General features: G+C 36.5%; 1 protein-coding gene across 1 annotated transcript; it reads left to right on the plus strand.

Moving 5' to 3' along the window:
* The first annotated feature begins 11,656 nt into the window (after nucleotides 1-11,656).
* On the plus strand, nucleotides 11,657-15,037 carry LOC149408811 (acetyl-CoA acetyltransferase B, mitochondrial-like). The gene is made up of 3 exons (XM_089650421.1): nucleotides 11,657-11,949; nucleotides 12,035-13,230; nucleotides 14,417-15,037. The coding sequence occupies exons 1-3, from the start codon at nucleotides 11,923-11,925 to the stop codon at nucleotides 14,700-14,702; spliced, it is 1,509 nt and encodes a 502-aa protein (XP_089506547.1). The 5' UTR covers nucleotides 11,657-11,922; the 3' UTR covers nucleotides 14,703-15,037.
* Nucleotides 15,038-24,561: the final 9,524 nt, after the last annotated feature.

Genomic DNA, 24,561 nt, shown 5'->3' on the forward strand with positions numbered 1-24,561 from the left:
GAGCAAAGAAAAATAATGACCTGAACTCATTAAAGTAAGAGCCGGTTTGCTCTGATGGTTTCACTAGACTTTTCTATCTTGCCATGGCCCCTATCAGAAAAACTTGACATACGTAAATATCTCCCAAGCCAAGCTTAAAAAGAAACTGACCTACCGGTTCATTTCGTGTTCGCTATGAGAGAGATTCAAGCCTTTGATAGACCACGCTGTATTTTTATGGTTTGGCTTATTTCAGCATATTGCTCGCCATACATTCTCATTGGGATTGTGACATATAATTTATTTATTGCATCTCACCACACATAAATCACGTTTTTTCTCATAAAAATCAATCTCACTAGGACTAAGCCTGTATCGAGGTTAAAAATAGTAATAGTAAAATAGAGTAACCACAAATATAAAGTAATGCTACATACAAACACAAAATATTTCAAAATGAAAAAAAGTTATAGTAAGTTACTAGACGGGTAACTTGACGGTATATTGTAACAATATTTGAACAATAACTATTTATAAATCATTATTCCCCAGAAGAAACAACTAGATAATAAAGACAGCTAGGGTGACATCCAGTTTTCAGCAAATGGGACTGTAAAATCTTATTATTTAAGAACGGATAAGGATGAACAAGACAAGACAATATTTCATAAACACAAACCATTCCAGACAAACTATGTTCCTTAACATTAGCCTTTAACACATCGCTCAGAGATGGCCACTGTAAAAAATGCATGATTACACAAAATCCTCATACTCAAAATCCCCCAGATTTATTACTTTTTCCAAAAAAACTCTCTTTCTCTCTTTGAAATTCAAAATCCCCCAGATATGGGGACTTCTCCCCGGAGATACCATCACTGCTTGGTTTACTCATGTAGTACCTAAATAAACCACTCTCTAGATCGATATCTTCGGGCTTTTTGTATGGCCCCATTTTGTCACCCCCTTAAACGACCACAGATAAAACGGTCGTTTGGTCCAGACAGGTAAATATATCGTGGACCATAAAGAAATCTCAAGGCCATTTAAAAAAGTGCATACATAGATAATATAACTGCACCCAGCTAACGTCGTACATTCACTAGCCGAAAAAAAAATATTTTAACAATAAAAATATTGGAATGCAGGAAAAGGAAAATAAAAAAAACCCACAGCTATGCACACATAAAAATACTTTTTATTTTCAAAAAGACAATGGACAGTAATACAAAACAGGGTCAGTACAACCGATGTATTGAGCATTGATTTATCATTGAAGTAGAAGATTTATTTATTTATTGTTTGAAACATTTACAGAGTGTTAACAATTATTACATTTATATTATTTCGGTGGGAATGTGCACAGATATTAACACCCCAATTAAAAATGTTCACAGCATGCGTAAACAAAGTTTAGTTGATATTAGGCGGAGATGCTAGTAGTGAAAGAAAAAAAATACAAATATAATAATAATTAAAAAGAAATATAAAACATGAATAACAAGTATGAAATATAAAATATAGTAAATGTACAGAGAAAGGATAAGGAAGAAAAGTAAAGAAAATAATAAAGCAATTATATCTCTTAACTGTTCTCCATAACATATCATGGTAGAAGATGGTTGATTTGTTTTTTAAAATATGCGAGACTATGATTTAAGATTTTCACGGCCAAAAGTATTTTTGTTATTTGTTTTTGGGGTATTATGCCGTGTTGCGCTAACTCCTTCTTTAGCCAACGTTTCGGACAGCATTGCAGTGTTCATCATCAGGGCAGATGTATTATTGGAAACGTTGGCTAAAGAAGGAGTTAGCGCAACACGGCATAATACCCCAAAAACTAATAACAAAAAAAAAAAAAAAAAATATGCGAGACTGTTTGCGAATATATCTATAAGGTCGCATTCAACTGTATTGTACAGACGACACATTCTAGATAGTGGATTGAAATATGCAATATTGTTATTAAATATATCAATATGGAATATATTTTGGCTCCTTAAATTATGTCTATTAGGGACTTTAATATGAATATTGCTCAGACAATTAGTGGTAAGAAGTTTATCGTGAATAATTTTATATAAACATATTAAGTCTGCAAATTGTCTTCTTTTTTCCAATGTCGTAAATTTGAAGTTTAGTAGACGTTCTTCATAAGATTTGAGTGAGGCATTTAATCCAAGTTTATATGATAACAGTCTTAGGAATTTTTTTTGCACAGATTCAATACTTTTAGAATATTTTATATAATGTGGGTTCCAGATAACACTCCCATATTCCATTTTGCTTCTGACCAACGAGTTGTATAATGTTATAATGGATTGGGGGTATTTAAATGGTTTCGATATTCTATGAATGAATCCAATCATTTTCATTGATTTACTTATAATATCATTTATGTGTACATCAAACATAAACTTTGAATCAAGAGTGATTCCTAGATCTCTTATAGTTATGACTGCATTTAATCGTACATTATTAATGGAATATGCAAAATCCTTTCGTTTTCTGTTACGAGTAAAAGTAATAATGTAACATTTTTCAATATTTAAAAGCATATCGTTTTGAATGCACCAGCTATTTAGTGTGCAAAGGTCTTCTTGAAGCTTAACATGATCAGAATCAGTGGAAATTTTGCGGTAAATCTTGAGATCATCGGCAAATAGAACAAAATCACAGCGTAACATGGGGCCAAGGTCGTTAATAAAGATTAATAAAAGCAGTGGGCCAAGATTGGACCCCTGGGGTACGCCTGATTTTACAATTATGGGAGGTGATTCGTACCCATTAATAAGTACTAATTGTGTTCTATTTTCTAAGTAAGACTTAAGCCATCTAAAAAGATCACCGTGAATACCTATTCGATCAAGCTTCTGTAGTAGAATAGAATGGTTAACTTTATCAAATGCCTTTTGAAAATCTGTGTAAATGGCATCTACTTGAGTTCTTTCATTGAAAGCATTACAAACATAATCACAAAAGTCAAGAAGATTTGAATTTGTAGATCTGTTGGGAACAAACCCATGTTGATTGATGCATAATTGCGGTTTAAAGTGTGAAAATACAGAAACATATATTATAGATTCAAAGACTTTCGCAAAACAAGATAAAATGCTAATTGGTCGGTAATTTTTCACAAAAGATTTATCACCAGATTTATGTATTGGAACAATATGTGCATTTTTCCACAAGTCTGGGAAAGTTCCTGAAGATAATGATTCATTATATATTAAAAGAAGTGGGTTAATCAACGCGCTGGAACAACATCTTACAAACAAGGGAGGTATTTTATCAGGTCCTGGGCCTTTGGATGTATCGATTTTTTCTAAACAAGATTTAATGGTTTCCATGCTAACATTGATTTTTCCAAGATTAAAATGGTTGTTTTGTGAAACTTTTGGCATGGCAGTATATAACAAGGGATTAGATTGAGTATAAACGGATGCGAAATAATTAGAGAAAAGATTGGCAATGTGTTGTCCATTATCTGCAGATATAGAATCCAGGTGCATTAATTTAGGAATGCAATTGGTAGTACGCAACGATTTTGAGTATGCCCAGAAAGTTTTTACATTTACTTTTATGCCTTGTTCAACAGAGTTTATATATGATAAATAGCATTCTTTTTGCATTTTTTCGATCTTTTTCTTAGAATACCAAACTCAGCATAATTTAGTGGGTTTTTTATATTTATTGGCCCGCAGTCTTACTTTATTTTTCTCTTTGAGGAGCTTAATAAGAGACTGACTAAACCATTTGGGGTAGTGATTTCTTATTTGTGTTTTTTTTTTCGGGATATGTTTATCAATAATATCCCACAAAGTATCGTAGAATAATTGTACCTTATTGTTGACATTCGAGTTACTGAAAAGTGAGATCCAATTAACATTTGACAGATCTAGACGACAAGCTTCATAATTTCCTTTCTTAAAATTGTATTTAATGGGGCAATGATTATCTTTTAAGTATTTCAGTTTTTCAAATTTTAAAATCATTTCGAAAGGGGGATGATGACTGTCAACTTTTGATAACCCTGTTGTTCTAGACAGATTAATATTAGTTTCATCACAAAAAAGTAGGTCAAGAATATTAGAATTTCCATTAAGAATATAATTGAATTGGTGAAGGTTACACATTGAGGCCAAGTTGACAACACAGTGAGCTTTATGACTAGTGTAGTTGGACGGAGCTAGTGTTTTGTTGTTATATGCTATGTCAGGTGTCCATTTAATCTCAGGTAAATTAAAGTCGCCGATAATTATAAATTTAGATTTCGGATTACTATGTTGTAGATAAATATCCTGAATATTCTTGATTCTATTACAGTAATCATCAACAGATAAATTGGGAGGAATATATAATACACAAATGTAGATAAGTGAGTTAGAATATTCGTGTGGTTTTATGGATAGCCATAAATCTTCTACATCACTTTCCCAAGATGATTTGCGTGTTGTTATTAATTTTTTATCGACTGCTGCTAAAACTCCACCGCCTTCTCTGGATGCTGAACTAGTGGATTCGCGATCTCTTCGAAAAACTAGGTAACGCTCGTCAAACAATTCATTACTAAATATTGATGAATTTAACCATGTTTCAGTGAAGCAGATTATATCGTAATTGTTGATTGAAATTTCATTTTTTATGTCATTTGTTTTAGTTTTGACTCCTCTAACGTTTCGATAAAAAAAATTCAGTTCCATTTTGTTTTGTTAAGATTTTGACAGATTATACATTCTACAGATAAATTAAATTGGGAAATTTAGGTGAGAGAAACCAAGGAGTCATGATTGCGGATCAACAGTACGTGAGCAGAGTTTTCATTTTTTCGTACAAAGATCCGTCCATTTCGGATCCATACGAATTTATGATGTATTTCTTTGGCTTTCATCCTAGTAGCTGCATACAGGGCCTTATTTGCGGGAGAGAGATGTTCACTGACGTAAATTGGTGATTTCGTGCCATCGATGCCTAAGTGTGTAGAATTTAGTTTGTTCGTCTTGTTTTTTTTTTATTGAAGTTGGCAACTGCAGCCAGTACTTAATTCTTTACCCTCACGCTTGGAAGCTTCACTATTATTGACTTGGGTCGGCTGGATTCAGGATGGACCTTGGGGACCCGATGTAAGTGAAGTATTTCAGATTCAGCAATGGGACGGGAAATTACGCTTCCAAGTTGTTTGATGATGGATACTAAGTTCTCAGATCTATTTTCAGGAACACACTGAATCTCTACATTGTGTAACGTCAAAGAATTGTGCAAGTTTGGATTGCCACGGTAGTGCCTGATTATTGTTTTGTTGAGAGTTTTTCGGGTGGCTGCCCTGCGATCGGTTTGAGGGGCGAGCAAAAATTACGCGGGTAGGTAGATTGGGAACAATACGCGGGAGACGATTCCGCGGTGCGCGTGGCGTTAGGCGAGAAAAAATGGAGATTGAAATTTTGAGAAAAAGATCGCGCGGATACCTTGAACTTATCCTTTGGAGACTTTCCGTTTAAATTTACAAAACACATAACCAACGTTTCGACTCCTGTGTGAGATCGGCCTGTGCTTGTTCGAGTGTTGTGGCTTGAAGAGATGAAAATATACAATCGGTTATTTGGATTAAAAAATGGTTTTATTTGTGAAGCGTAATTCCTTGGAGACTACACTGGATTACCAAGCATGCTGTCGAGGTGACACAAAGATGAATCATCATTGTTCCGTTAAACGTTCAATGGATGCTGTTTAATTGAGGATGGCCTCGCGCACTCCATCCGACGAATCTCTACCCGGCGCAACCTGCTCACCGCTGGCGGACTCTCAAAACACCTTCAGACGTGACAACATGATCAAGGTTCTTCAATGCTTTTACACATTATGTCTTCTTGCCTTAGCCCCATAATAGCCCTGGTGATTGACAAGAGTCCATGCTCATCAGACGCTCATCAGACGCTCATCAGACGCTCATCAGACGCTCATCAGACGCTCATCAGACGCTCATCAGACGTGACATCAGACGTGACAATTGGTTTCTCTGGCCATCTGTTCAATTTGGGATACGCGCGTGTTAAGATTACGCATTTCTGGGTGAAGACTCGTATTTTCGGCCTGTAAGCTTTTGATGGTGGCTAGTGATTCCGAGAACATTTTTTTTAGGTCCTCGTATTCAGCGGAGATGAAGTTTACGGACTTTTTTAACTCCGGTAGAATGTTGAGTTTGTCGTGAAAAGATTCGAACTCTGATGCAATACATCGTCGAACTATAAGCATTATCTGCTCGACATCCGGGTTCTGAGGCGACTTCATACCGCACGCAGGAGAAGCAGTAGACACTCTGTTCCCGCTCGAAGATTGGTTGACTTTAAGATCATCTTTGCAGTCAATACAGGTCCAGGTATCACGCTTAACACCCATCTTCCTAAAGTTAGTTTCTTTCATGTTCACATAGAAGAAATGGTAGTTAAGCAGACATGTAGAGCATTTAATGCCATCACCGGAGAGTATTTAGCTCTTACAGTGTTGACAAGACATATTTATATAAAATAATTTATTGACACGGGATGTTTGATTTTTTAGCGCCTGTTGGTTGGCAAACTCCGCAGCACCTTTGATAACTGATACCGACGCCTGTTGGCGGGCAAGCTGATGGCAAGTTTATTAAAAAAAAAATTCGCCGGTGTAAGGATCGAACCCCGAGCGCTGGGGAGTACAGTATCGGCAATGGTGCATTAACCCTCGTTGCTATGGGCCTCTTATACGGAGTGGCGAATTTTGCTCTTATATTCTTCGGTGTTGGTTTTAGCGAACTTGTAATTATTACGCTATTTCAAATTAATTATTGTGGCATTTGTAAATATATATTTTTATAACACAATATTGCACTTAAATAATGTTATTTATACACCGTTAAACGGATAGGATGGTTTAGTTCTTTTACACTGCACAAAATAGTGTTTTTTTTTTAAATATAATAGTGTACAAGATATCGTTTGACGTTTGACGTGCGTGTTTCACTTGTGAGACTTTTTAAATTGTTTTTTTTTTATAGCTTGTCGGTAGAGAACCGGAAAAATATTATGGGGCGGAAACCCTCGCAAAACACTATCCGCGAACTTAACTCTTCGTACTTAACTTGTAATAAAAATGTATAAACAAACTGAAATATGCAGAGTGAGAAATAACGCAGCCTATGTATCAACTGACGAACTATCTATGACTGACGAACTGAAACTGACGAACTATCTATAATACTAATATATCTAAACAAAACATGAAACAGAACAAGACACAGAAAAATAAAAAGTAACGGTCTCAACTAGGAATCGAACCCAGGATTTTTGTCTTACTGCAACAACTCAATAGGATTTAATTTGACCTTGCACAAAAATACAAGAATATATACACAAAATACATATTCAACGTGTTGAAAGATATTCACTATGTCAAGTAATAGTAACGCCTTTTGACTTTTACATGGTATAATTTAAATCATAATACATAAACCATATTATAAGAAATAAAAATCGTGTACATAATAAAAGGTTTAAACGACCTTGTTTGATGTAATCGTGGCTTTGTTTAGCAGTTTTAGCATCCTAATACGTGGTATAGTATCGCGTCAGAATACGGATAGGTCTGAAAAGGAAAATTAATTAAATTATTAGCCAATGAAGTACATTCAGGAATCAGGAACATTGTAACAAAGAACGAAAGGTTAGTACCTGTATTTAACAACGGGTTCGGGTCCTTCTTTCAATTGGTGAAGATAGACCGGATAACACACTTTAACACAACATAGCATTAATTTATCACCTTGAAGAATTCTAGCAAGCAACATTATTTTTAAATGGTTGAAAGAAAATTCTAAATATTTACGCTAAAAACTTCAACTGACTTCATGCTTCAACTTTCGAAATGACGTCTTGGAAATTACCGTTAATTTTTATCGCAGCATAACCCATGCTTAGCTTCTCTTTCTGTTACATAAGTCGCTATGGTAGAGAGCGAGAGATCAAACTACAATTTTTGCTCTGAGCCAATGAGATCTGTGCTTTCAGCCACAACAGCTTTGTCTATAAGAATTTGAGTTAGGAATAACTCCTCCCATCAGGGTTACAAGGTCAGACGGGAGTTGTACGCCCCTGGATACTATCATACTATCCTAGTTCCATGTGTAGTACTCATAGATGTGACGATGTGAGTGGTTTATTTATGTCATAGATATTATGGATGTTAGATAAGAGAGACGTGAAATTTAGGCTAGTGCAGGCTAGTGATAGGCACAATCGATGAATCCTCGATGATTTACTCGATCTTTTTAATCATCGAAATATTTCGATCATAATTTAAGGAATCGATTCTGTCAAAAATCATCAGACAGTCCGAGACAATCGTTTCGAAACGTCATCGAACAAGGAATCGATTCGATCAAAATAATCACACAGTCCGAGACAATCGTTTTGAAAATCATTCGAAACCACACTCGTCACGTCATTGATCAGAATTCACTCCGAGAAACGTCAAAAATATCTCGGATTGCTTGACTAACGAGATCATAGAACGAGATATTATTTCCGTGGTACATTGTGTTACGTACTACCATGGTACTACCTATAGTATTACCTAATCCCAAACTGGGATTACGCTATTATTATTTGCTAATTGTCAAATGTTTAATTAGGATATTATCTACCAACCGAAGAAGCTATGAGTATGTGGCACATATGTGGCAGAAGAACAATTCATTCATATTTTAACATGGGATTCACGTCGCCCATGAATTTAGTGCGTGTTATTCTGACTTACAATAAGTGGCAGCTTTTTTTTGCTCGCGAGGGGGGTGGAAATTTTTTAATGTGGCCCAATCTATTGATATGCCCGTATTCTATGCCTACGAAATTGAATGCTTTTATTTATTTATTATTATCGGGCTTTTACAAGGAGATTGTAAATTTATTTATGTAAGTGTAACAGGATATATAGGTGTATTTAAGTATAATAGCATAACTATGTAAAACAAATACTTCAAATACTAATACATAATACTATGGTTAATATCAAATCCACATAATAACACCTGATACTATAAATAAAGCAAAGCTTGATATAAGATGTTTATTGTTGATCAGTTTTTAAAGTCTGTGCCATTGCGGAGAACGACGGAGTATTTTTAATCCTTTATTTGTCTGTATTTTGAAGAAATCAGCAATGAAGTTAACAATGTCACTAGGGTGACTACTACTTTTCCCTTCGAAATACATTAATGTGTTTAAATATAAAGATTTGTGACATTGAAAGAATATATTTTTCCGTCTTAAGTACGGGTGTTTGATACAAATTATTACAGTTGTATATTTGTAAAATATTTTGTAGTCTGAGATAGAGTTGCTGACCTAGAAATTTTTGTGCCAGATTTTTTTTCGTTTTTATTAGTGTAAGTGTAAGTTTTTAAATCATTATTAAACCATTTGAAAAACTTTAGTGGTTTGATTTGAGTTTAGGGTACTTATTTATCGATAGCCATTCAGATGATGGGGTAAAAAGATTCAAGATTATGGTAAACATTTTTATTCTTGTCTAAAAAGACCAATCTGCACTTGAAAAGTGTTTTATTATCGGTGTATATTCTGCTTTGGCCAATTTATATGTGTAGTTAGGAACAGCTTTAGAGTGTGTGTTAAGGTAATTGTTCATAATTGTGTGTTTAAGGGAGGATGGAATCTACGGAGAGAAGGTGGTCTATTGATTGACATAATTTTACTGAAGGATCGCAACTAAATGTTCATGGTGTCAATAAATAAATAAATAAAATATTTCGATCACGTAAATGTTTCGATCCTTCCAACACAATTTGAAAGTAGGTTGCGCCCAGCGATGGGCACAATCGATGAATCGTCGATGATTTACTCTATTCTTAGACCATCGAAATATTTCTATTCAGTGTCATGGACAAATAGGTTCTGTAAAAAATCATCACACAGCCCGAGACAATGAAACGTCATCGAACAAGGAATCGATTCTGTCAAAAATCATTCGAAACCATAGCCGTCACGTCATTGGTCAGAATTAATTGTTATAAAAGCAGTCATGTCATTGGTCAGAATTCATCGATTCCCAAATCCGAGATACGCCGAAAATATCTCGGATTGCTTGACAAACAAGATATTCCCGTGGGTACATTCTGTTACATACTACTTGATATGATTTATTTATACAATGCATTTAGGATTACGCAATTATTATTTGGTATTTTTCAAATGTTGTAATGTAAAGTATTAGATAATAGCTGTTTAATTACGATATTATCTACCAACCGAAAAAGCTACGAGTATACGAAAAATCCATTCATTTTTTAATTTACGATTTACGACGCCAGTACATTGTGTGCAAAAAATGGCGGTAAATTTTGGATAGGGCCTGACACGCTTATTACGAATAATTTTTAGAAAAAAACTTTATATTCGCCTTAATTACAATAAAAGAAAACTTTTTGCATTTCGGGCGGCGGAAAATTATGCATTTTGATTTTCAATTGCGTAAAACCAAAATTCACTCCGCGAATCGATGTGGCGACATTAGGAACGCACTGTTATGTTGGTATCACTGATGCATTAACAAGAGCTAAATACGACCGTTGCTATCTTCGTGGGATACCTAGGTTTGTGTAACATGGTTTGTGATACAAAGGAAAGTGCCCCTTAATAACGCCTGCTCGCGTCAAGGCAAGAAAAACATCCCAGTTTTCAACTAGTTTACCGGCTACGCTAGGTTTGTGTAACATGGTTTGTGATACAAATCCATTTGTCTTCCACGAAGTTAGCCATAGTCGTATCTACGCAATGTATCAGGGATACCAACATAACAGTGACGTACCTAATGGCAGCTGATTGCCGCCGCATCGATTCGCGAAGTGAATTTTGGTTAACGCAATTGAAAATTTAAATTCATAATTTTCCGCCTCCCGAAATGCAAAAAGTTTTCTTTTATAGTAATTAAGGCGAATATAAAGTTTTTTTCTAAAAAATATTCGTAATAAGCGTGTCAGGCCCTATCCAAAAATTACCAAAATGGCATTTTGACTTATAATAAGTTGGGAACATTATAAATGATAATAAATTTGTTCCGCTGTTTTTGCAAAAAAAGTACCCCGAGGGTTAATATTCTAATGTTGATATGTATTTTAACTAACTAACCATCATGCCGTTTTTTTTCTGATGGGATAGGCAGAGAGGATGGACAGCCAAACAACTCGGTCTTGGCACACACTTCTTTCCACTTTCACATTCATACATTGTCTCATACATACTTTTATCTTATTATGGCTCTTGACGTGGCCCGACTCAAGTATCTGATTCACTTGGTCATGCCATGTCTTCCGTCCCCGATGGTGATTTGTATTTTAAGGTTATGTATATGTTGGTTGTGAATAATTGCCAGAGTGAAAACATTGGTTTGGTCTATGTGCCGCCAACCCCCGCCGTAATTTTTGGAACTTATAATATATTATTTGTCTTTGTATTTACATCTATAGTTAAATCAACTTACCCCCGCCCCCAAACCCCCGAACGATTAATTTGATTGATCATTCGATTCTTTTGATGTTTTGATAAAAATATTTCGATCGTATAAATGTTTCGATCCTGCCCATCACTAGTTGCGCCGTAAGTGGTATATCTATGGTTGCGCCACTGCGATTGTTTGTTTGAGAAACTTTGTGACGTTTTCCACATCAATTATAATTCATTTAGGTTAAAGTTCGTTGGATAGAATTGTTCAACTTCAACGTTTTATCAGTTGCGAGTGGCAGTGGCTTATCATTCGCTTCGGCCCTCATACGACTGGTGGCTTTTCACATGTTGAGTTGTCAGCTAATTTGATTTATTTATAATTATTTTTATTGTGATACGAGCTGCCGATGAACTTTCGCAAGAATAATTTTAAGGATACAGCGAAACATTTATAATGGCTTCTGCAAGAAGATTTTCACAGGTAAATAAAATGGTTTATGTAATATTTTCACATTGACATAATAGTAGAGAGGAAAGCGAGCTAACGCGCCCACTTTTCCCTTCAGGTGATGCACACGCGCTGCCTCAGCAGTCTAGCAGAGGTGGTGATCGTATCGGCCGTGCGCACGCCCATAGGCTCGTTCGGGGGCTCGCTGGCCCCACTGTCGTGCACCGAGCTGGGCGCCGTAGTGGTGCGCGCCGCCGTGGAGCGTGCCGGGCTCCCCGCGCCCGCCGTGCAGGAGGTGTTCCTGGGCAACGTGTGTTCCGCGGGGGCGGGGCAGGCGCCCGCTCGCCAGGCCACGCTGTGGGGCGGCCTCCCCCCCGCCACGATATGCACCACCGTCAACAAGGTGTGTGCTTCGGGCCTTAAAGCCGTCATGCTGGCCACGCAGACGCTGCAGGTGGGCGCGCAGGGCGTCGTGCTGGCCGGGGGCATGGAGTCCATGTCCAACGTGCCCTACTACCTGAAGCGCGGCACCACTCCCTACGGGGGGGTGCGTCTCGATGATGGTATTGTTGCCGACGGGCTGACCGACGTCTACAACAAGTTCCACATGGGCAACTGCGCCGAGAACACGGCCAGAAAGTTGGAAATCTCTCGTGATGCGCAAGACGAGTACGCCATCACTAGCTACAAACGAAGCGCCCAGTCGTACCAGGATAAGGTGTTTGCCTCGCAGATAGTTCCCGTGAGCGTCCCTCGCAAGAAGGGGCTGCAGCCGTTGATCTTCTCCGAGGACGAGGAGTACAAGAAGGTGGACTTTGCCAAGTTCTCCAAGTTGGGCACGGTGTTCCAGAGGGAGGGAGGCACGGTGACGGCGGGCAACGCGTCCACCCTGAACGACGGCGCGGCGGCCCTGTTGCTGATGACGGCGGAGGCGGCCAAGGAGCACGGCTGCACGCCGCTGGCGCGCGTGGTGGCAATGCAGGACGGGGCATGCCTGCCCATCGACTTCCCACTGGCGCCCGCCGTGGCCATCCCGCCGCTGCTCAAGAAGGCGGGGGTCAGCGTGGGGGATATAGCGCTGTGGGAGATCAACGAAGCCTTCAGCGTGGTGGTGCTGGCCCTGCAGCGCGTGCTGGAGCTGGACCCCGCGCGGGTCAACGTGCACGGGGGCGCCGTAAGCTTGGGCCACCCCATCGGCATGTCGGGGGCGCGCCTGGTGGTGCACCTGGTGCACGCGCTGCAGCCCTCGCAGCTGGGGGTAGCCGCTATCTGCAACGGGGGTGGGGGCGCTTCCACACTCCTTATACAGAAGCTGTAAGTGTTTTGAGACTAGTCAGTAGTCAGTCCCGGCTGGTACCAGGTACTAGGCACCAGGCACCTATTATCTGATCTTTTATCTTGAATGTTATGTAAATATGATCACTGTATAAACACTTGTCTACGGAATAATGTAAACAAGATATGTAAGAGAACTCATCACATATTGTTATCTTTATTTTTTTAAAGTTTACACTAATGTTATACGCATTGTTAATATTGTTTTTGACCTTTTTATATGAAGGAATATAATATTATATAGTTTTACGACTTTTTTGCATACCGAATAATATTAAATTGAATTTCTCACAATATAACTGTCTTATTCAGTACAACTCCTTTTAGCTACCTACTAACAATACTGTGTTTACGTAGGTACCTAACCACAGTGTTGTTCTTATTCAGTGCAACTCCTTTTAGCTACCTACTAACAATACTGTGTTTACGTAGGTACCTAACCACAGTGTTGTTCTTATTCAGTACAACTCCTTTTAGCTACCTACTAACAACACTTGTAGGTACCTAACCACAGTGGTGTTCTTATTCAGTGCAACTCCTTTTAGCTACCTACTAACAACACTGTGTTTAGGTAGGTACCTAACCACAGTGTTGTTCTTATTTAGTGCAACTCCTTTTAGCTACCTACTAACAACACTGTGTTTAGGTAGGCACCTAACCACAGTGTTGTTCTTATTCAGTGCAACTCCTTTTAGCTACCTACTAACAACACTGTGTTTAGGTAGGTACCTAACCACAGTGTTGTTCTTATTCAGTACAACTCCTTTTAGCTACCTACTAACAACACTGTGTTTAGGTAGGTACCTAACCACAGTGTTGTTCTTATTCAGTGCAACTCCTTTTAGCTACCTACTAACAACACTGTGTTTATGTAGGTACCTAACCACAGTGTTGTTCTTATTCAGTACAACTCCTTTTAGCTACCTACGAATAACACTGTGTTTAGGTAGGTGCCTAACTGAAACTTGTGCATACTTACATTAATTAGAAAGTGATACGTATTAATGATTAGCAGTGAATAGAGTAATTGTGTGCTTATCGGAAGACCAAAGTGAGCGAATTTAGTTAATAACTTGAGATTGAGCTTACCCGTACGTAAAGCCCTGCCCAGCGTGGACATGTAGTCCAGTACATGCAGTAGCTCATGTGCCCCTATCGCTTGCAGGTGTGACTCCGGGGCGGGTGCCGCAGGGGCGGTGCCCCGGCTGACCCTGTACACGCGGCCGCAGTGCCCGCTGTGCGACGAACTCCGGGAGCAGCTAGCCCCCTTCTTGCCGCAGCTGGACCTCTCCCTGGTGGACATCACGCGGCCCGGCGGCACTCACCTCTTCGATCTCTACAAGTACGAAGTGCCCGTGCTGTTCTTCAATGGGAGATATTTGTGCAAACACAGACTGGACACGGATCTCCTGAAGATTGTGCTGAAGGAATTCCAGGAAGCGAACAGATAGCTCGTCCGTGGAAGACAATGCATAGAAATAATAGGTCCGACTTTTGTAAATATAGTTATAATAATTACGTAAATACCTACCTGCGCTTGAAATTCGCACCCATACATATCCCGAAGGAAGTGTTTACATGGGCCTTCGTTCATCGTCAGATAAGACTGTTAGAGATATTCATTCAGCAGAATTAACCGATCCGAGGAGCAATTGTAGAGGGAGACGGAATGGACACCATCGATGATTGGTGGAAATTTGCAAGCCCATTTGTCGGTAATTAATGAAATTATTAATTTACTCTCTTAAAACAAATCTAGTCAACCAGATGCCCATTTTTAAGGTAATTATTTTACAATTAAGTGCGTTTTTCCAAATATATATTTTTTAATTATTGGGTTTTGTGTTTTTACACCTACCTGGGTTGTGTGTTTTTTACAAGTTCATATTTTCTCATTTATTACGGACGAATAAAAAAAAAAATCTCCCCAAAAAAGTATTTGAACTTTAGTTAAATGAATTATTTCTGCTTTCAGACTTTGCTATTTTTCGATACTCTGGAGACACGCTCACTTCATACTAATCCCAAGTCATAAGTCTTCTCTCTAAATTCAACTCTCCATCAACTTCCCACAGCTTATCCACGGAGGTTTTGAAAAGGGCAATATCGCTTGATATTGCAAAAGCCTTCGGTAAAATCTTGACTAATGGCCTCGTGTTAAAACTCCCCGAAACCGGCATAGAATCGCAGCTCCTCTGCATACTAAATTCATTTATTCACCGCCGTACTTTGCAAGTTCGAATCAATGGCGTACTTTCCTCCACTAGATTTATGACAGCGGGTGTGCCACAGGACTCCTTGGTATCCGCAACTTTGTTTAATATCTACACACATGACATACCTTTGACCGATATCAACCCATACCACAAGGCGCCGACGACACAGCCGTTTTGACCCTCAGACTTCAACAAAACAGAGCCCTCATCCAAAAATGGTATTACAAGTGGCGCATTGACGCGAACCCTACAAAGAGCGCAGCGGTTTTGTTCTCAATACTCATTTATTTATTTTATTTTACGCCCAGGGGGCTTTTACATATATACATAAAGGCAGTACAATTTAACACGAGAAAGAAATATACATACATTCATGAACTAATGAACTATAACATGAACATGAAAATAAAAGCAACAAACATTTAAAGTACAGTGAAAAATAAAAACAAGTTATGATAAAAAAAATACATACCTACAAGATATGAAATTACAGCAACAAAAATTTAAAGTACTTACCGTGATCCGAGAATCACAACATTATTGCGACGGTATTGGTTCGGTATTGTTATTTGTTATTGGGGTGTTATGCCGTGTTGCGCCAACTCCTTCTTTAGCCAACGTTTCGGACAGAACACCCCAATAACAAATAACAAAAATACTTTTGGCCGTGAAAGTCTTAAATCATATTTGGTTCAGTATTGGTTTAGCATAGCACGGAACCGCTCTACCGGGAAATTAGCTAGTTGAAGGAGCTCGGAACTGTCCGATTTGGATTTAGTTAATTTGTAAAGATGATATTTTTTATAACTAAATAATACCACAGACTAGCTTTTTGCCCGTTGCAGGCAACTAATGGGTACAAATGTGGTGCGTGGTGTAGTATTTGAATGTAGATGAGGCGAGGGTGTGGGACTACAAAATTAAATAAAAAAATGGATATTTTAAGAAAAAAAAGTGCAAGGAGCTTACTGTTCATTTTTTCACCGAGCCGTTCGGGTTGGGAAGGTCAAGACGCGTAATTTGATACCCATATCGTATGTACGGTTTTTGTCAGCGACACTCTTGAAAAGTCCCAGGCAGTTTTATTTTGGAAAAAGCATTGCTCAATTAACACGTAAAATTTAAAAACTTTTAAATAAAAAAATGTGGTAAAGGTTACGAATTCCGCTTCACGGTAAAACGCAATATTTCACTTTCAAATAAATGGATTTAGCTTTATTCATTCAAAACATGATTTATTATGTCGGGGGAGACGGAAAAATACGCACTTTTATACTACAGATTATGATGGTTTATAATGCTTCTACGAATCATACAATTAATTTCTAAGATTTAGGTAGAGATACGTTCAGTAAATTTGCCGATGTAGTTTGATAAATTTAACAAAGAACTTCTTTAGTGAGAACTTGTATCATGGATTTGATTATTTCATGTTTATATTGTATCAGTGACATATATTCCATACATCTATGTGCGAATACATAGTTTTGAATTCTGTGTAGTGGTATATTGAACTGCACCCTGGTCGTAGTATTACCACTATGTATTATCCATACTCTTTGATTACCACAATAGAACGGTAGTACTGACCTTGTGTTTCTGGCTGGCACATTCAAATTAACATATGAGCGCCAATAATTCAGGGCTGACAATTGGGTTATGCAAGATTTTAAATATAAATACTAGATCGAAAACAGTTCTTCTGTCACTCAAATTTAATAGATTAGATAACCGTAGTAGATAAGTGTAGTTTGTTTGTTCTTTCGGTATTTTTAGTTTATAATTTAAAAAGCTTAGTACTCTTTCTATTTTTTGAGAATGCACTTTATAGTCGGAAGTCGGAAGACCATATATTTGAATTATATTCAACCTGACTCATCACTAGTGATGTGTAAAGAAGTTTTAATGTTGGTAAAATCTTTAGCCACTCTCATATCCTTCTTTGAAATATTTTTAATGTGAGGTATGTAGCTAAGTTTGGTGTCGAAAGTAACACCTAAGTCATTAATTTCGGAAACAGATTCGAGAATGATGAACACCACTGGATGCAAAAAAATCATATGATGATTCCCCATTTAGTTTAAGACTAAGTTTTCTGTTTGAAAGATAGGTTATAAACCAATGCAACATATTTCCACGAACTCGAGATTAGCGTGACAAACCTTGTCGAACGCTTTGCTGAAGTCAGTGTAAATTGAGTCAACTTGAAGCTTCTTCGCCATTGCATCGGGAATGAAATTTTAATATAGAATGTGGTTAGTTAGTGTTGATTTTCCGGTTTTAAAATCATGCTGTTCAGGACATATATTATCTTTAAATGAACTAATTATTTTATCCAGGATAAGCAGAGTTTTAGAATTGTTGATAGTATGCATATCGGTCTATAATTAGTTACTTCGTTTTTATCCCCTTTCTTGAAGATAGGTGTTATATAACTATGTTTCCATAGATCGGGAAATATACCTTTCGATAAAGAATGACTAAAGAGTGTGTACAGGGGATAAGCAAGAACGGTGACACACTTCTGTAAGAGTAGTGGTGGAATGTTGTCAGGACCAGCATTTTTATTGGGATCAAGAAGTTTAATTTGTTTAATAATTTCGTTTAGTTCGATGTGCACATGTGACAGGTTTATATTGACATTAGGAGAATAGTTAGGTAAGGAGAACTGTTTGGGTTGACTTTTATCGTAAACATTCTTGAAGAAGTCGGCAAAAAGATCGTTTTACCATCAGCCTTTCTGTCTTCAAGATACCTATATAGTATTTGGTAAATCAGAGTCTCCACTCCTTAATGTTTTACTGAATCGCCAAAAGCGTTTTATATTGCTAAAAATATCATTCTCTGTCTGCTTTATATAGTCGTTAGGTACCTATAACATGCCCTAGAAAGTTTATTACAATCATTCCTAATTTTAGAGAATTCTATGTATAACTTTGATGTTCCGTGATCCTTATACAGTTTGTGAGCTGTTTTTTTACGTATAATTAAAGTAATCAAATCTTTATTAAACCAGACTGGATATTTAGATTCCTTATATTGAGTGTAAGGGACAAAGCGTCAGCCAATGTAAGCGAGTCACAAACACCTGAATAATCTGAATTTCTGAAATTAAAGCTAATGAACTCGTAGGTTTCAGAATTTTTTCGCCAAAGTCTTATTTATTTATTGTTTAGGAACATTTACAGACTATTAACATGAAAAAAATCATTAGATAAGCGCTGCAAAAAAACGTATATGTCAACAGTCCACTTAAAAATGTTCACATCGTGCACAGTTTAAGTGTCATTATACACTTTGTATTAACAAAAAAAAATATAAACAGCAAAACGTGAGCAAAGGCAAAAAAGAGATATCGAAAACAAAACATACAGATAAATATATGATCCAAAAAACAAAAGAAACAAAAATAAAACAGAAAACAAATAGAGTAAATAAAAAAAACAAACAAACATTCTATCTATTGTTAATTTGCTTTTCAAAATAAGCGAGACTATTTTCATATATATCTATGTAGTTACACTCAATAGAATTGTACAGACGACACATTCTAGACAATGGATTGAAGTATGCAATATTGTTCTTAAATAATTGTAGATGGAATATATTCTGATTCCTTAGATTACGTCTATTAGGAACTTTAATAAGAATATTACTCACACAATGAGTTGCTTCAAGCTTGTTATGAATAATTTTGTATAGACATATTAAGTCAGCAATTTGTCTTCTTTTATCCAGGGTCGCAAAGTTAAAGTATTGGCGTCGTTCCTCATAAGACTGCAGTACGGAACTTAGTCCAAGTTTAAAAGATAACAATCTTAGAAATTTTTTTTTGCACAGATTCAATAGTTTTTGAATATTTCAAGTAGTGTGGGTTCCAGATAGCACTACCATTATTCCATATCACTGATATGTACATCAAACTTAAATTTTGAATCAAGTGTGATTGCTAGATCTCTAATAGTGGTGACTGCATTTAATTGAACATTATTGAAGAAATATGCACGATTCTTCCGTCTTCTGTTACGAGTGAAGGTTATAATGTAACATTGATCAATATTTAGAAACATATCATTTTGAGTACACCAGCTATGTAGTGTGTAAAGATCTTCTTTAAGCATAACTTGATCGGAATCAGTGGAAATTTTACGGTAAATCTTGAGAACATCAGCAAATAAAACAAAATGGCAGCGTAACATGGGGCCAAGGTCATTAATAAAGATTTAAAAAAGCAGAGGGCCAAGATTGGACCCCTGAGGTAACAATTATGGGAGGTGACTCATACCCATTTATAAGTACTAGCTGTGTTCTGTTTTCCAAGTAAGATTTAAGCCATCTTAATAGATCACCGTGAATACCTATATGATCAAGCTTCTGTAGTAGAATAGAATGGTTTACTTTATCAAATGCCCTTTTAAAATCCGTGTAAATGGCATCTACTTGAGTTCTTTCGTTAAAAGCATTGCAAACGTAATCACAAAAGTCAAGAAGATTAGAATTAATAGATATGTTGGGAACAAATCCATGTTGATTAACTCATAATTGTGGTTTAAAGTGTGTGAATATGAAATTATACATTATAGATTCGAAGACTTTTGCAAAACATGATAAAATACTGATTGGTCGATAATTTTCCACAAAAGACTGATCACCAGATTTATGTATTGGAACAATAATGCATTTTTCCATAAATCTGGGAAAGTTCCTGTAGATAATGATTCGTTAAATATAATGAAAAGTTAGAGCAACATCTTACAAACAAGGGAGGTATTTTGTCTGGTCTTGGGCCTTTATGTACCTATATCAATTCTTTCTAAACAGGATTTGATAGATCCCATGCTTACATTAAGTTTACTAAGACTAAATTGGTTGAATAGAGGAGCATTTAGTCCGAGAGTATTTGATGTGGGATACGACTGAGTATAAACTGATCCAAAATAATTAGAGAACATGTTGGCAATCTGCTGTTCATTATTTGCAGACATTGAATCCATATACATTATTTTTGGAATAGAATTTATATTACGCAATGATTTAGAATACGCCCAGAAAGTCCTTACATTATCATTTATCTCTTGCTCAACTAGGTTAATATAGGTTGTGTAGCATTCTTTAAGTATTTTTTGATCTTTTTCTAAGAGTAGCAAACTCGGCATGGTCTCTTGGGTTATTGTGTTTTTTAGCCCTTAGTCTAACCTTATTTTTCTCTTTGAGGAGCATTTTTAGAGATTCGCTAAACCAAATGGGATAGTGATTTTTTATGTGAGTTTTTTTTTTTGGAATGTGTTTATCTATAATTTCCCATAGTATATTGTAGAATAGCTGTACCTTATTGTTGAGATGACAGTTGCTGAAAAGTACCAATTTACATTTGTTAGATCCTGACAACAGTGACAACATCCTTCATAATTACCTTTCTTGAAGTTGTATTTAACAGGAGAGTGATTTTCTTGTAAGTTTTGCATTTTTTCTAAATTTACATTTATTTCAAAACAGGGATGATGGTGATCAATTTTTGGTAAGTTAGCTGTCGCTGAAATATTAATATTGGTTTTATCGGATAGAACAAGGTCGAGAATATTAAAATTTTTGTTGGGTAAATAATTAAATTGGTGAAGGTTACAAACTGAGATCAAATTGACAAGGCATTGAGCTTTGTGACTAGAGTAATTGGATGGAGCTAGTATTTTGTTGTAATATGCTATGTAAGGTGTCCATTTAATTTCAGGTTGATTAAAATCACCAATGATTATAAATTGAGATTTGGGATTAATGTGTTGTAAATAAATATCCTGAATATTTTTGATTCGATTACAGTAATCATCGACAGATAGATTAGGGGGAATGTATAGTACACACATGTAGATGAATGAGTTCGAATTTTCATGCGGTTTTATCATTAACCATAAATCTTCACCACCACTTTCCCAAGATGATTTATGAATTCTTATTATTTTTTATTGACTGCTGCTAATACCCTCCCACCTTTTCTAGATGTAGAGTTAGTGGATTCCCGATCTCTCCGAAAAAACAGGTAACGCTCGTCAAACAATTCATTATTGAAAAGTTTCAGTGAAGCAGATTACATCGTAATTATTGATTATAACTTCATTTTTATGTCATTTGTTTTGGTTTTAACTCCCCTAACGTTTTGGTAGAAAATTTTCAGATCCATTTTGTATTTTATAAGACATATGTATACAATCAGTTGAAAGCACGGAGGATTACTGAGATAGTTTAAGGCGAGATGGAGAGAGTTTAAGGTGAGATGGTTTAAGTTATACAAATAATTAGTGGAGGTTGATGAATGTCAGGGGGTATGACAACTTCTATGGCTAGACTCACTTTGATAGATTGAGAATTGAAGAAAACGAGATCCAATACACGATTTTTAATGTTTCTAACAAGATTATGTTGAGTTAAGTTTAAGTATATTGACAATATTGACATGTCGGGTTACATTACTCTTTCACATTCAGAGATAGTTGAATTACAAGTATTCGACAATTCGGGGTCGTGCAAAACCCAATTTACATTTGGAAGATGGTAATCACCTACGGGAATAAATTTGGAATCAGGGTATTTTGCTTTAATATTTCTACGTCTTCATATACAGAAAAAAAATTATTTTCTCACTTTTACATTTCACCAATACAAACAATTGTTCAACGTTACTGTTTTTTGTGTTTAATTTCTTAGAAATTTTTATTGCGACCAGTACCTACACCACCTCCTCTTGTCCATCCTATAAATATTATTGTAGGTTAATCCTAGTTCAGAAGAATTGATGGATGGATTTAACCATGTTTCAGTCAGTACCACAGCTTCGCATATTATTGATGGTATCCAAATTATAAAGTTATCTAGTTTTGTTTGAAGTCCACGTGTACGAAAGACACGTCAGAAAGGTCACGTTAAAATGTACGACAAAAAATTATAAATCTTATTTTTGTTATCTCTACAGGTGGCCTTGTCTTTACGCAGCTGTTTCGTCAGTTAATATCTTTAGGCTTATTTTATTATAACTGTTATTACTAACTATTTATGGAGATAATATACAGTACAATACTTACCTGGTAGGTCACTTGAGATTAACACTTAATTAACATTAACTAATTGTTTATTAACGGAATTTAGATACAGGATTTAGGACATAATTGGAAAATTGGATATAACTGGACTTTCTTTCAGGAATGGCATAATTAATTTAAGGGTATGACAGCTTAAAAAGGTAAGTTTTTAGTTAAGACCTGAATTCTGTTGGACTTGTTATGGATCTTAGTTCCGGAGGGAGTTTATTCCAAGACTTCGGCCCAGATACTCCGAAAGCGCGATCACCAAACTTAGTATTTGGCTTGCGCTTAGGTTCCATCAGTCTGCCTACAGCTGCTGATGTTGCTGATCTAAGAGTTGATTACCTCAGACACTAAAAACATCACTAAAAAATACATATATAAAAAATACGCTGCTTCAAATCCATAAAGATCTGTATAAGAAATCACACCATGCCATGGTTCGTGTCGAGAGCAATAGGCAAAATACAATGGGTCGCTTATGCACTCCATTAATGCACACCAGCTTTGCACAACACTATTACACGTACACTGGAGTGGTGTGGTTTAATCAACTAACGACAGAGATGAGATTAGAACCGGACTTTAATAAATTTAAAAATAAAATAAGCTTCACTACATTAAATAATTTAACGAATTAGAATGACGATGATGTCTCACTATATTATTTTATAAATTATTGTATAAAAAAAAACTAAAATCTCTTCACTTTATATGTTTTTATGATTCTTTTTTCTTCTATTCACCTATGTATGTTAAGTTATTATTTTTTTTCCCTTTACACACGAGTTTTAGACTCTTGTAAAGGTAAACATGTTAATTTTTATTGAAATATGTTCTTATTATGTAAATTTAAATAATTATACTGTATTTTATAAAATAAATAAAAGAATTAAAAAAAAAAGAGTGTTTTCCGGGACGCATAGTGCAGAGTTGTAGGGTGAGGCCATATCATTGATGGATTTAAACATCATCCAGCACAATTTGTACTGGATTCTCTCAGGACACTTGAGCCAGTGAAGGTTACGAAGGTGTTCTGAAATGTGCGAATATTTTGAAACCCCGGTTGAGCCGTGTTGCTGCATTAAACACTGATTGAAGTTTGTCAATTTGATATTTTGGAAGGCTGGCATAAATGCCTTTGCAGTAATCGAGACGTGAGACTACGTAAGAGTTGATAGGTACCTAAGTAGTTTTGTTGCTTCTGTAGGAAGAAATAGAAATAGGTGAATCGTCTATGAAATGTTGACGTTTGTTTGTGGCCGCCCAGAGAAACTCAGTCTTAGATGGATTCAGCTTCAGCTTGTTTGTAGACATCCAACGAGTTATTGCTTCTAGACATTCAGTTATACGGATCTTGATGTCAGCGTAGCAGTGAGACAAGAGACCAAATGACTCGATTATTTTGGCGACATCATTTGTAAAAAGGATGAAGAGAAGTGGACCCAAAACGGTTGCCTGGGGTTCCCCTGAAGAAATTGTTGCGAAGTTGGACAATTTATTTCCAACCCTCACGGCTTGTAAGCGATTGGAAAGATAGGATACCGGATACCAGCCAATTTTTGTCCAATGTCGGAATTCAAACCGAATGTTTCCTTTAATCTCCTAATGAGGAATTCATGATCAATCGTGTCAAACGCTGCACTCATGTCTAGGAGTGAGATAAGTGATAACTTACCTGACTCTACGGCAAGAGTTATGTCTGATAGCATACTAAGTAGTCCGGTTTCAGTTGAATGGAACTTTCTGTACGGAGATTGACGATTTGAGAATAATTTATTTGAATTCAGAATTTTTGAAATGAATGGTAAGTTTGAAACGGGTCTATAATTACCTAAGTTATCGGCGTCTAGTTGTGAATGTTTCAGGATTGGTGTAACTACAGCTGACTTGAGTGGTTCAGGAAAGTCACCCGTGCTCAGTGATTTATTAAAAACGTGAACTAGTAATGGAGCTAAAACGGTAGAACATTGTTCCATGTCGGTTTAGGATCAAGACTGCACTGCTTATTAGGCGAGCTT

The sequence above is a fragment of the Hesperophylax consimilis genome, unplaced genomic scaffold (assembly GCF_061612785.1).
Source record: "Hesperophylax consimilis isolate HC1 unplaced genomic scaffold, BYU_Hcon_1.0 scaffold_59, whole genome shotgun sequence".
In the NCBI taxonomy this organism is placed as follows: Eukaryota; Metazoa; Arthropoda; class Insecta; order Trichoptera; family Limnephilidae; genus Hesperophylax; species Hesperophylax consimilis.